This window comes from Argentina anserina, chromosome 3, assembly GCF_933775445.1.
Source record: "Argentina anserina chromosome 3, drPotAnse1.1, whole genome shotgun sequence".
Lineage (NCBI taxonomy): Eukaryota > Viridiplantae > Streptophyta > Magnoliopsida > Rosales > Rosaceae > Argentina > Argentina anserina.
The window spans coordinates 21,522,782-21,536,998 of record NC_065874.1 but is presented as its reverse complement, the minus strand read 5'-3'; the positions used below and the strand labels follow the sequence as shown (position 1 = coordinate 21,536,998).

Genomic DNA, 14,217 nt, shown 5'->3' with positions numbered 1-14,217 from the left:
TGCATTAATAGAAGCTAAATAACATGTTACCTAATCCCATAATAACGTATTACACATTTGCCTTGGGACCTCAATTGGTGTACGGACAAATAATTCAAAATCAAGTATGTGAACAAACTTAACACTATTGCTCAGGCAAAGAAGTCGTAGTGTCCTACCTCTTTCTATTGCCTATTGCAAGCTACTCAAAGACAGAACAGAACTCCCGTTCAAGACTCACTGATCAGAGTTCAAGCCCATGCAAGTATGAGTACAAATTCAGATCCAAAAACAAAAATCAAACCCTTTCGCTCCGGCTTTCTTCCTTTGCTCTACCCGGCTAAGCTCGCTGGCTCTGCCTTTAGTGCCCAAACTCCTTTAGACAATACTATCTCCAGCACGTAGCTGATGTACGCCGCCGAACTCCGCTGAAATTCGAACTGTCCTATGGCATTGGTATTTCAGACCCTAGAATCCCGAATCTGGTCTCAGTCGAAAGGGAGTTCATCCTCTTCCCAGCCACCATCTCCGTTCTCCCTGGTGGACGGTGGCCAATCCTTCTAGTACAGTCTGATTCCTGTTCCTCTTGGGAGATCAACGAGGTCCTCCATCCCCAACAGCAAAACAAAAGTTATCGCAATCGCCTCGATCCGAGCCTCCACAACAATCGGAGGTTGGGAGAGCACTCCTCTCAATTTTAGAAGGCTGCAATGACACCTGGGCCTCCGCGGGCTTTTCGGATCCGCATGCTAAATGATGAGGCCTACATCTAATGGTAGTTATAACGAAAGAGCCAGTGTTGCATTATCACTAGATTCAGAATATTTAAATAGGTAAATAATCATAGTAAGAAGCTTAATAAACAAACTTAATGAGCAAGAGCAATGACATAGTAGCAATGATATGCAATTCTTTGTGTACTCACAACATAACAACTTCATACTACAGTGACACCAATGGTACAGATATATGGATGGTGTGTGTACTCACTACTCTTAGAAACACTTACAGTGTGTGATTCAGACATGATTCTAGGCTTGTTTAAGGTGTTCTTCCTCCACTACTGAGAGCCAAACAAGAACGGAGTCATCATAAGGTGTAAGGTGTTGGATTATCAAAAAAAGTAAGATGAAGAAGGCACACAGACGATTTTGAAATATAATATTCAGGAGTAAACTTACAGTAGACAGGTGGAAGGGGAGAACATGTCTGTAGATGAGAAAGTAAGTTCCTTTCTGCAAAGTAGTAATGGCCTGGTTTAAAATTCAAGAATCCAACTTCAGCACTTTCAGTCAGTGAGGAGACAAGTAATGAAAAGAACAATGCAAGACAATTAACAAATCCCCAATCTAGTAAGTTAAGAACATGAATAAGAACAGATTTCAAAGATGAGAAAGGAAGGACATCAGACATAGAATTATGTATTTAAATTGTGTTATGGTATCAAGAACCTGTTTAACAGTTTCACACTAACTTTCACTACTTCCTAGAACACAGAATCTTATAGCTTTACCAAATTATCATGTAATCAGGTAACTTCATAGATCAGGCATGGAAAGTTCTATCAATGGTTAATCGATTGCAATACAAGGTTACGAATAATCAGAATCATTATAACCTAAGCAAACAATACAACTCAATCAAAAGTTATAACTATCTTCTAAATAATCAAAGAAATCATTATAACCTAAGCATAAACAATTGAAGAAGCAAAACCATAAAACAACACATGTAATTAGACTAAACGCAGAACAAATGGAATCTTGATCATAGTATATATTACCTACTTTGATGTATTTTTCCATCAGGCGGTCATGCTAACATCAGAAGCCATCCTATCCATTTGAGACATCCCAATATGCACAATCTCATAACCATCAACTTTCTTTACCAATTGTCATCTCCAAATCCTACCCGGAGCTCAAATTTAAGTAAATAATTCTATATAGAATGAATTATTTCAGATCCTTAATGCGAAATTACCACATCTCCATCCATGTGAGTCTTAAGAAGTTTGAGGCACTGATATATAATTTCAGATTCTGGGTGGGATTTGTCTTGAACAAAAAAAGACTGTATCTTCTTGTTAATCTCAATCCAGCTACACCCAGGATTTTTTCTTAATCCCATTTCTTTCATCTTTAGTCTCACCTTCCCCATCTCATTCCACTTGTTTCCAGAAGCAAGACTATGTGATAGCATAATATATGTTGAAGGATCATCAGGGTTCTTCTCAATTAGCAATTTTGCAATGTTTAGACCCAAATCTTGATCTCTGTGCAAAAGACATGCAGACAGTAGTGTACTTAACAAGTCAACATCCTCCATAGTTTGTGGAGTTCTTTGGATGATTTGGTAAGCTTCGTTCAACCTGCCAGCACGCCCAAGAAGATCTATTAAGCAAGAGTAATGTTCTATTCTCGGTTCAATTCCATATATACTGATCATTTTATTGAAATATCGATGACCTTCATCGACTAGTCCAGCATGGCTACAAGCGGATAGCACTGCAAGAAGAGTAACTCCATCTGGTTTTGCATTCGATTGTTGCATTTCTTTAAATACCTTTAAAGCCTCTTTAGCCTGACCATGAGACCCATAAGCTGTGATCATAGAGGTCCATGACACAAGATCTCTACTAGGTAATTTATTGAAAACACTACGCGCTTCATCCACCGCACCACATTTAGCATACATGTCAAGGAGAGACCCCATGACTATTTCATTGGTTTCCAATTCACTATCAACAACAGTTCTGTGAATCTCCTTACCCTTTTCCAGTGCTGTCAGCTGTGAACAAGCCGATAAGATACTAGTTACTGTGATTGCGTTTGGCCTTACACCAGCTTCTTTCATCTCTTCAAATATACCTAGAGCCTCAAAATAATTGCCTACTTTCACATATCCAGAAATCATAACATTCCACGAAACCACATTCGCCTTGGGCATCTTTCCAAATACTTTTTCAGCAGACCAAGTACTTCCACACACAAAGTAGAGATCGGCAAGGAAACTGTAAATATAAATATCAGCCTCTACACAGTTTCTTATCATATATGCATGGATGAATTTTCCATGTTGAAGTTGGACCGATCTTGAACAAGCCAACAAAATGCTGCTAAAAGTAATCAAAGAGGGACTAGTTCCATCATCAATCATCCTTCTTAAAAGAACAATACAAGATTTACTGTCACCTGTTACACTATAGGCTGCCATCATGGAATTCCAAGCAATGACATTCTTTCTCGGGACTTGTTCAAAAACCTCTTTGGCCATATCCAAACAGCCACATTTCCCATACATGTCCACCAGAGCACAAGTAACAAAGGAATCCAAAACGACTCGATTTCGTATCAACTCCTCATGAATGTGCCTACCTCTCTCCAAATCCAAGAGCCTGGCGCATGAAGAAACAACAGTAGTGATCGTTACTACATTGGGCTCAAACCCGGAACCCCTCATCTTGTCATACATCTCCATGGCCTTCCCAGCCTGCCCGTCTTGATAATAACACGAAATAACAGCATTCCAACACGCCACATCTCTCTCAGGCATTTCATCGAACACCTGGACCGCACAACCAAACGCACTGCATTTCGCGTACATGGGCACAAGAGAGCTCGCGACGACGACATCGGATACGAAACCCGCCTTGAGGAGATGGTTATGGATCATCCTCCCGATACGGAGTGCACCCAACGCACCGCAGGCCTTGAGAACACTTGGGTAGGTGTAAGTGTCGGGACCCAGATGAGGGTAGCGGAGTAGCCTCCCGTAGAGCTCGAGGGCGTCGGCGTACATGTGGTTCTTGGTGTAGGCGGTGAGGAGGGAGTTCCACAGGGAAATGGTGCAAGGGTTTTGGATGGATTGGAAGACGAGCTTTGCGCAAGGGTACAAGTGGAAAGAGAGGTAGCATTCTACGAGGGTTTTGGAGAGGAGGAGGGTGTGGGTGTGGGTGTTGTTTAGGAGGCCTTGGGTGAGTATCTTTTGGTGGATGAGCTTGGCGGTTCTGAGAGACTTGGAAGTGATGCTGCAGGCTCGTAAGAGGGATGCAAGTTTGGCGGACTCCATTGTTTTCTAATGAACAAGTTTCGAGTCATCGATGCCATTTATTACTTCTAGCATTATTACATGGGGAAGCAAGGTGGTTTTACCTGGAGTAGAAATTGAAGCAACTGAAAAAGTTATTTGAAAATCTCTTGATTGTTTTTCTGTTATCTCCATCAGCAGCAGTTACATAGTCCTATACTTATGCCCAATATCAGGAAAACAGTAACCTATGCAAGGCAAGACAAACGCTTCGTATGAGAGTTGCTCCACTTGCTTTTTACGCAGGGATTATCACGATTGCACAATCGCACCACTTCAAATTAAAGGACAAACGAGCCTTCAAGGGTCTATGCGGTATTTCGACAAATAATCAAGTATGATTTCACGACTTTTATATTAAGTTTCCTTTTGTTTTCTCATCTACTATTTGACATACAGTGCAGAGAGCTTATGTCGAAAACATAAGACTAATCAAGACTAGCATGATCTTCAAACTCTAGTTGCCTGAACACATTTATAACTGGTGCAGAAAAGGAGAAGACAAAAAAAATCTGCAAATGCATTCACTTGTCGAATTTACATGGCAGCTGCTTTCCACAAGAACCGGCGACCTACTACAAATTTACATTTCTCACCCTCAAACCCCCACTCATGTAGCATATGGGAAAAAATGGAATACAAACTCAACAAGAAAGAAAAATTATAAGACAGTGAAAAATTGAAAAAGCAAACAATCAAAGCCTTCTAAATTCTCTCCTATAACAAGCCTTGGCTCCTCACTCCTCTTTAGGAATGAAAGGAAATTCTAAATAACCAATTCAACCTCGATAACCCAAGCTAGATCTGAAATACAATATCATGTACAGATGATTGTATGTATCCACATGTCAGTGAGCCAAGTCTACACTGCCAACACCTACACTAGACTTGTCTCCCATACGCACATTGTATTGTTCATATACTCTTGCCCGGTTTTCCGCCCACCATTGTTCTGCCTGTTTCTCACTAAATCGCTTGCGACTGCATTCATCAACAATACATTGTTCCATTTAATGAGGAAAGCTCAATTTCTATAATGCAAGTAAATACTCATGATTTTTTTAGCTGTTGCTACAACTACAAACCTCAAGTCACCACACTTTTTCAAATTCTTTATAAACCCTATGATATAAATTTCAAATGTATATTATACATAATCCATCTTTATATTAGTCAACAGACATTCCATGCATGCAAACAGACAAAGAATACGTGAAATTTACAGATTAGGACATTTATTTACCAAGGTCGTGTGCAAAATAAGACAAGGTTCATTAAGACAAACATAATCTGATCCATGTCCTAAGATATAATCCTCTCCTTTTAAAATGCATGTTACTTTTGTTTATGATTGTTTGATACACGTGCACGCCCAGACACATACATATACATACACATATGTGTGTGCACAACAATTCCCTACTGCAGGCATGCATGACATACCTGAACCGAACTCTCTTGAGATCCTTGACACCTCCTTGTAGGGAAGTAAGTGTAATATATACACCAGGCTCATCTTGCTCAACCCATTCAGTCTCATTAGAAGATTCACTTTCTTTGGTTCTGTTCCCATTTCTACTCGCTACGTCCGAATTCCCTTGTTTGTTGTGACTGCGGTTATTGGCTATACTGGGCCCATTAGAAAGCAACTGGCTGTTAGATCCATTGGAATCTGGTCCTTGGAATGTTCCTTGACCATTCAGTTGGTCAATTGAAGCACCAGAAACTTCATTGAAAGGTTCGGAACCCAAAGAAGCAAGAGAGGGTGATTTGATATTCCGCACTGCTCCCACAGGCAGCCTTTCAGCCATGTCCTTCAACTGATAAACAAATACAAGACACAAACAATCACACATGAGAGAAATAGAGCACGTGCAACATACATGGTGAGCTTGACTTATATTTGATAAGAAACTAAAGTTTCCTTCAAAGGTACAATTACAACTAGTACGGTCAAGCAGCTCACAAGTAATAGGCTACTACGTTTTATAGTAACTGTAATACCACTTGGTGCAAGTCACAGCAAGAGTTTGATCTTTAGCAAAGTGATGCAGCACAGTAGCTGCTTAGGAACCTGGATCACAAGCTCTAAGTACTGTAGGTTAAACACACTGATTTTAGGATTCACACCCTAGTCTAGGCTTCACACCCAAAACACTATAATTTAGGAATCTCTCCCAGGTTTCTCACCCTTATATAGGCTTCACACCCAAAACACTATAAATTTAGGAATCTCTCCCAGGCTTCTCGCCTTGATCTAGGCTTCTCACCAATCCCATCACAGGACAACTCAGAAAATCTGATAATTCTTATTCAACATCACCCCCTCAGCCATTCGGCTCTTACATATATTTATACTAGAGTTTATAACTGACATTAACTAGCACTAAACTGAAACTGAAACATTAAAGACATACTAAGGGAACACTATAACTCCTAAACTGAAACAAGAATTTGAAAAGACACCACGCATAAACTTGAAAGGATACAAAGGTTTAGTGACTTCTAGAATCGGGCTCAACTTTCCTCCAAAGAAATTAACCACGCTCTTTGGAAAGAGAATGATTGGGTGATATCTCTTCTGCTCATCAGCTTAAAAAAGGTTTGGCTGTGATGTCCCCATCACAAAGAGTAACATCCAATGTAAATGCAAATTATGAATCTGATTGAGATGCACATTTACTCAACATTCTAGAATCTAGATACAATAAAGTTACAATTTTTCAAGGGCTAATAGAATTTGCAGCAAACAGACCCAACTAATATCAATCTGAACTAAGGTTTGTCACAGTTGTTGATGTTTACTGATGAACTTGAAGTCAGACTTAGGATTAAACTGGTATGGCAGTATTTCACTCCAAGAAAACTAAATTAGTCTCATTCCACCTATGTACTAATGGAGCCAAAACAACAGTGATAAAATTAGCTATTATGAATTAAGAAAGTGTTTTCACAATTGAAAGCATAAAAATAAAATTTTGAAACTGTGTTGTTTATTTATTATTTTCAAATTTCATTTTTCATTTTGAAGTTTGTTTCCGAGGATTTCTCTTCTCTGGAGAAGACAGGAATATCTCTGAAGACACATAACTAGGGCAAAAAGGTTGTCATTGATTAAACAAGCTTGTCAAGTTCACAGGGTATCCAATCAATCAGAATAACAGGCAAATAATATCATCTTACTTGTGCAGTCAGTGACTGGATTACTTCCTTTGCAGCTTTGCATTTTGCAGTCTCTGCACCAGCAATTGCTATTGCTTCTTTCAGCTGTTTATTTGTTCTTTCCAGCTCTAATTCTTGTAGTTGGGCTTTTCGAGCAAGACTTTCAACCTAAGGTTAAAATTTGTCAATTTATATGCAGAAAGAAAAAAAAATAGAGATGTCTAATATAAAAGTCCTTGCTGGAAACGGAAAGTAAAGGGTGTAACAGTGTAATCCACACCTCAAAAGAAAAAAAAAAGCATATATCGAAACACTCATCTGGCTAAATATTGAGAAAGCAACATGGCTGTTTTAATGTTTATAATACCTGTTACAAAAGAAATGAACTCATGGAGTTACTGGCACTCTTTTGTATACAATGAACTTTATTCTACCACAATCTAAGAATTATCCAAAACATTATGCCTAGTTGTTTTCTTCATCATCTGCAAACACTCGCTTCACTTGAATTTATTATAGTCAAAACAACGTTGAAATTTTTATTTTTCCATGTGAAAATATAGCGTGGGAGGCATAATATTAAATAGTTCATTACTATTGTGACTTGAGAGATTACAAGAACATGCAATAAACCAAGCCAATGCAATAGTAAGCTGAACAACAGGTATTCACAGTTCTCAAGTTGACCAAAAGCCAACACAAACTGTTCAAAATTCCTATCGACTCAGAAATTAGTCAAGCTTACGAAATACATATTACAATGGAAGTAGCTGTGGATCAATGGCAATTTTGGATGCACCATGTAACCTCCAAGAACACCATGGCTAACCCATAATGAACCTAAAACGAAGTCTTCACTGCCATGGTCCTTCTCTTATATTAAATAACATGCATTGTACGTATTTACAGATCAGAAATTCACAACAATAAATCAACCACTTGATTGGTTTGTTTCTATTGTTGCAGGACTAAGAGGGTCGATTATGCCATGTTATTTCTAATAGTCAATCTTAAAAGTCAAATAGCATGTCACTGAGAACCTGTAAGCTTTGGCTAAGGATATGTACGTATCAATTCCATGAGACCAATACGCTCAAATTTTGGATAATTAGTTCAAATGCCAAAACAGAAATAATTTTCCAAAAATAAATAGCAAATGTATTTGATTTCTATATTTAGGCGCACAAATTAAACTTTACTTCATCAAATCAACCGGTGAAGGGAATCAGACAAGATAAACAAGTAATTTACAATAGACCCTACATCAGTGCTGTAATTGTTAAAGGAATATAAAAAAAAAAAAAAAACAATGGACGGTTACCTGTGCCCTTAGCTTGATGACCTCCTGGCTAAGGCCTTCATTGGTCCTTTTAGCACTATCATCTACAGCAATCTTTGGTGATGTAAGTCCTCCCAGAGTTGGAGTGGGTGTTGTAGAGCGAGGTGGGCTAGCGCGCCTTGAAATGGGGGATGTTGCTCTAGAGACAATCCTCGATCCAGGAACAGAAGCTGAGAAGAACTTCTTGGATGACCCAAATACTGGATTAAATGATTTGGAAATATTAAGTGCCCCCCACTGCGAACCTCCATTTGGAACAGGCGAGACTCGGCTACTGTTAAATTCTAGTTTCTTATTTTTCTTTGATGAACGTGTTTCCACATTCTTCAGAGATTCCATAGAAGAAAATCTAGCAAGTTGGACACGGGATCTGGAATCCAATTTTTCGTCTTTATCAATGCTGTCACTTGACCCCTGATTGATACTTCCTCTTCTGCTCACAGAAGACTGAGATGCATAGTTAGTTTCAATAGCTTTTCTCAGTTTACTAAAACAATTGTCACAGACACGATACGGTTTATTGGGATTTGGTGCCATAGAAGCCTTGAGTGACTTCTTACTGCTGCAAGAATGGCAGAAAACAAGACCACAATTATAACAATTATGGCGCTTTCTTTTAAAATTGAATGGAAGACGGCAGCCTGAACACATTGATTGATCAAGTCCTGAAACCCATTTATGGAGGCAGATAGCTGCAGTAAAATTAGCACCACAAGCAATACTTTTGACTTGCTTATCTTTCAGAGCTTCGACTAATGTGGGAGAGTTACGATCATCAATGTTCCCATGACCTAAACGACCATTTGCTCCTTTTCCCCATGTATAAACCTCGGTTCTTGAAGTTAATACTGCAACATGATACGCACCACAAGCAATTTCTTCTACTAAACTCTTCAAGAGCTTTCCCTCAACCCGACTGGGGAGCTTTCCATCAGCTTGAGGGTTTCCTAATTGGCCGTAAACAGGACTTCCCATTGTATATACATGGCCACATGTAGTAAGTGCAACTGTCATACTATGTCCACAAGCAACTTGACAAAAGTTGGGATCAACAAGAGCTGCAACACAGGTAGGCACAAGTTTTGCTTCCTTGTCACCATGCCCAAGCCGGCCTTTATCGCCATCTCCCCAGGTGAACAACTTCCCTAAAGAACAGTTGCTCGAACTTGAATTGCCAACCATGACTTCTACAACAGCAGCAGTATGCCATACCCCACAAGCTGCTCGCACAGTGCGAAGACCCTTAAGGGATTCCACTTCTCTGGGAATTGAATTACTTTTCCTATCTCCATGTCCCAGAACACCAAATGTCCCATCACCAAATGTAAACAATTGTCCGGCAGAGGTTACAACAGCTGTGTGCCAGGGCCCACAAGATATAGATGAGACATGTATACCCTCCAAGGGCCCATTTACTCTTTTGGGAACCCAATGACTCACTTCATTTCCGTGCCCAAGTAGACCAAAATTGTAAGTGCCATCACCCCATGTATATAGATCACCGGAAAGGGTAACAGCACTAGTATGGTACTCACCACAGGCAACAAAATCAATGTTCACATTACTAAGGGAATCGAGAAGCTTTGGATGCAAAACATCAACATCTACACCATGCCCAAGCCTGCCCCCAGATTCCTCTCCCCAGGAAAAAATCTCTCCCTGCTTGGTTACTAGAGCTGCATGTCGTCCACCACAGGCAATGTTTTGGACATCAAGTACTACTGCAGATTCTAAGGGTTTAGGCAACAAAGAATCCATTTTGGCAGCAGAATTACTTCCAACTCTATTAGAACCACCACCAACAACACCATCTCCTGTGCCCTCCCCCCAAATGAAAACATCTCCCATGGCATCACCATCATCATGACCAGACCCTTGACTTGATGAGCTAACGGCACTGGATAGGCTAACTCTATATGCATCCATTGCCATTGCCTTCATCTGACCATGTATACTCTCCGACCCTCCTGATGAGACAGAATGTACTGAACCACTAGCTGACTCTGAAGGGAAAAAACCCTTGGGAGGGACAGCATATAGTATCACATCTGATAGTGCCTTATCAAGACCATTTTTAGGAGGACTTTCAAACGGACTATGAAGGCGAAGGTGATCTGCACCATCCTGAATTTACCAAAAAGAAGAATAAAACATCTGTTTCTTCACATAAGTAATAAATATATACAAATGAACTGTACCTTTTGTAAACTATCATTACTCCCAAATGGAGAATTCAGAGGAGAACTTCTCCCTGTATATGTTCTCGGACTGTTTGCTTCAGATGGAATGCCATCACTCCTTGACTCTGTTCTCCATTTTCGATGATGGCTGCGAGATATCAATGCTTTTAAACCACTAAACCATACCTCAGCTTCATCTTTATCCTTGCAAATCTAGTAAATAAGAAAGTGATTAGATTAGATTGAACTTGAAGACACCTATTGTAAGAAAATTTAATATGCCACAGGATAAACCTTATATAAAACAACAGAGCAGTTCCTTACCAAATCCAGTGATCTGTCATTATATATAAGAGAAAATGACTGATACTCCTTCTCAGGCCAAGGATATCGCTGAAAGATTGGCTGGAAGAAAAGCAAATGGTTGATCAGGACATAATACAACAGCAAAGGACATACAAGCTGGTTTTTGCAGGTTCAAAAAGACATGAAGCGTTTGCAGATAATACAAAAAAAGAAAAGAAATTAAAAGCATGGCAACTGACATTGACATGTATGATAGTGATGAAATTGTCAGAGATACAACTACCACTACAATCAAGATACTTGAAAACGTAATGCACTGTTTGTAAGAAGCTCAAACAAACTTGAGGAGCAAGAGCAATGAATAAAACAACAAATTTTATTCGTCATGCAATGACCACAGAACAATATGGTGACAACAATGCAAGTACAGTATAGATAATGTAGACGTTGCATTTACAAAGAGACTTACAGTGCGCTGCCCGGAAATAATTCTGGAAACATGGCTTAGTTTTAGGTGTTTTTCTTCCTTCCCTGAGAACCATATCAGAACGGACTCATCCTGAGGTAAGAATTCAATTACAATTAATATCTACTAGCAAAACATTTGTTGGAAGAGTAGCTGGATTGATATAAAACTACTGTTGTGAAGATTGCACAATTGGTGATCGCAGTTCATGCCTTGTGAAAACCATATATATTTGTGTGAGTGTGTGTGTGTGTGTGTGTGTAATAAAAGTGATTTAATGAAACTGTTGCAGAGGAATGTGGCATAGGTGTAAGTGTGTAAATAATGGCTGCACTAATGGGAAAGGGTTCTTTTCAATATCCTTATAATTATCTACTTTGAAATAATCTGTTTCTTAATTTAGTTGGACTGGACAGCTGTTGAGTTGTAATGGCCTAGACAGGTGGTTCTGATGTTGGTTCCAGGTAAAATTTCAAGGCTCAAGAATTTTCACTCACTATCTGTAAATATTCCATTCTTGCTTTATATGATAAAATGATGAAATAGGCAGACATGAAGGATGCTTCCTGTGTAATAAAAAAAAAGGAAAAAGAAAAGAAAACTGGACAGACACAAATACAATATTGTAATACTGTAACAAGATGATTAGGAGTAAACTTACATTAGAAAGGCGGAAAGGGCAGAACTTGGGCTTTCCCCTTCTTCCGTACTTGAGCAAGTATGCTCCTTTCTTCAAAGCAGTAATGGCCTGTTGTTAAGATTAACCAAGAATCACATAAGCACTTTCAGCACATTTGTAAGTGCGATTTCAGCTACTTATCTGAAGTAGCTAGCAGCTTATCAGGTGATTAGGTGATTTCACAAATCAGGCAGACAATTGTTTTTGTCAGCGGAGATGTAAGTTACCCTACAAGATTAGTAAAACAGTATTGGCAACGGAAGGTGCTGAAAAGGGAAAAAACTCTTATATCCAAGTACTGCCATGGAGAATGATATGAGTTATCTTATTCTACCACCCCCAATTATTGTTCTATCTCACTCTTTCCACAATTAAACCGCAAACTGATATCCATTGTTACTTACAAAATAAAATCAGCACATAAACAATCACGGCGAAAAGACAATAATGAGTAACTAGGCCCGCTGATCAAAGTAACAGAAACCACACAGTGAGTGTCAGTTTCCCTAAACTAATAGTAGCTAATTTCAATAACTAAGCCTCACAACATTTCCACCAAAGCAGCAAAAATGTAAGTATGATTGTTGCTAATCACCACAATAGAACATTACAAGTTACAACAAACAACACTTTTTGCAGCTAATTAATCACAGCAACTATTAACCCAGCACTTTCAGCTAAACAACAGCTCGATTAAACCTAAACCGGAGTAGAATACTGTACCTGCTCGATGTCTCTTTCAACCGGGCCGCTCCTGCTAAGATCAGAAGCCATCCTATCCGTCCGCGACATTACGAAACCCTAATTCGCATTGCCGATTCTTGACTCCGCCTCCAAATCCAGCCACATATAGCCGGTGCCAAACCGCTTCGAATCTCCACCACCACCGCTTGAATCTATCATTGCCGCCACCTTACTTGAGCTTCTTCTTCTTCTTCAGCTGCTGCCTCAAGTTTCTTGAGGGCGTTAAGAGTCTTGCAGTCTAAGACTGTCACAGTGTGAACCAGAATTTAGTGATATTCCGGCAACTGCGGAAGGGGGTGAGTTGGCGAGCACCGAGTTAGCGAGTCGACTCAGTGAAGGAGAATCTGGCGAAGAAAAAGGTGAGAGAAATCCAGGTGAATTAGTACGATCTAATTATGAGTTGCAGGAGAGAGAGAGAGAGAGAGAGTGGTGGAAATTTTTTTCTTTTTCTGCTTTCTGGTTTTTATGCGAGCAATTTATTTATTTTTAACCAAAGCATTCTGGTACAGTCTACTTATTTAGAGAACCTACAAGCCTACAACCAAAGCACAAGAAATCAATGCAAAACACAAGGCAAATTTGTACGTATGGGTTTACTGTGGAACTTACAAATCATACGCCACGGTCCGCTTAGAGTTTGTGAGTTCGACTCATGATCAATTAATTATTGTATTTGAATTATTTTCAGTATTTTAGAGTTTTTAAAATATAAGAAGGATAAGAAAATTCCTCTAATATCTATGAAGCTTTGGTCGCGTGTCTTGTGTCGGACACGACATGGACACGTGTGCACATGCGTATTTTTTTAAGACACGGCTTGGACACGTGTTCTACACAGACACACAAATATCTTGGATACACAATATTATGGTTGTAAGTATGCTTAAGTCACTCGTGTTTAGCTCATTTTTAGTCAGTTCGACTCGAGCTCGTAAAGTTAAATGAGCCGAGTTTGAGCTCAATATTAAGCCCAACCTTGAAAATGAGTCAAGCTTGAACAATAAGTATTCAGCTCGTTCGACTCGTTTAGCTCACGAGCTAGCTCAGACATGTGGAAAGCTCGGCTCGTTTATTAATTAAGTTTGACTTATTAGCTTTTATAGTATATATAAAGTATAATTTTTATATAAAATATAATATTAGTTTGAAATAGCTGAAAGACTTCTTTCTAGAGTAATTAGTTAAAGACTTTAAGTTTAATAACGAGTTTGATTTATTATTTTAGTTTATTACAAATAAAAGAGAATTTGTGTGATGCTATGACATTAGATTT

General features: G+C 39.1%; 2 protein-coding genes across 8 annotated transcripts; both read right to left on the bottom strand.

Annotated features, from left to right (window-relative positions):
- Nucleotides 1-67: 67 nt before the first annotated feature.
- LOC126787882 (pentatricopeptide repeat-containing protein At5g27110) lies at nt 68-4,079 on the bottom strand. 7 transcript variants are annotated; one of them, XM_050513792.1, is made up of 4 exons: nt 1,767-4,079; nt 1,161-1,232; nt 989-1,042; nt 68-789 (listed from the first exon to the last, which is right to left on the bottom strand). In XM_050513792.1, the coding sequence occupies exon 1, from the start codon at nt 4,048-4,050 to the stop codon at nt 1,948-1,950; it is 2,103 nt and encodes a 700-aa protein (XP_050369749.1). In that variant the 5' UTR covers nt 4,051-4,079; the 3' UTR covers nt 68-789; nt 989-1,042; nt 1,161-1,232; nt 1,767-1,947. The 7 variants fall into 7 exon arrangements, with proteins under 7 accessions (XP_050369749.1, XP_050369751.1, XP_050369752.1 ...); XM_050513794.1 differs by having other exon boundaries at nt 68-748; XM_050513795.1 differs by having other exon boundaries at nt 68-1,042; nt 1,763-4,079.
- Nucleotides 4,080-4,573: 494 nt separating this feature from the next.
- LOC126786078 (PH, RCC1 and FYVE domains-containing protein 1-like) lies at nt 4,574-13,370 on the bottom strand. The gene is made up of 9 exons (XM_050511786.1): nt 12,924-13,370; nt 12,183-12,269; nt 11,525-11,614; nt 11,074-11,154; nt 10,768-10,962; nt 8,552-10,693; nt 7,252-7,398; nt 5,512-5,888; nt 4,574-5,049 (listed from the first exon to the last, which is right to left on the bottom strand). Exons 1-9 carry the CDS (start codon nt 12,990-12,992, stop codon nt 4,917-4,919), a joined length of 3,321 nt encoding a protein of 1,106 aa, XP_050367743.1. The 5' UTR covers nt 12,993-13,370; the 3' UTR covers nt 4,574-4,916.
- Nucleotides 13,371-14,217: the final 847 nt, after the last annotated feature.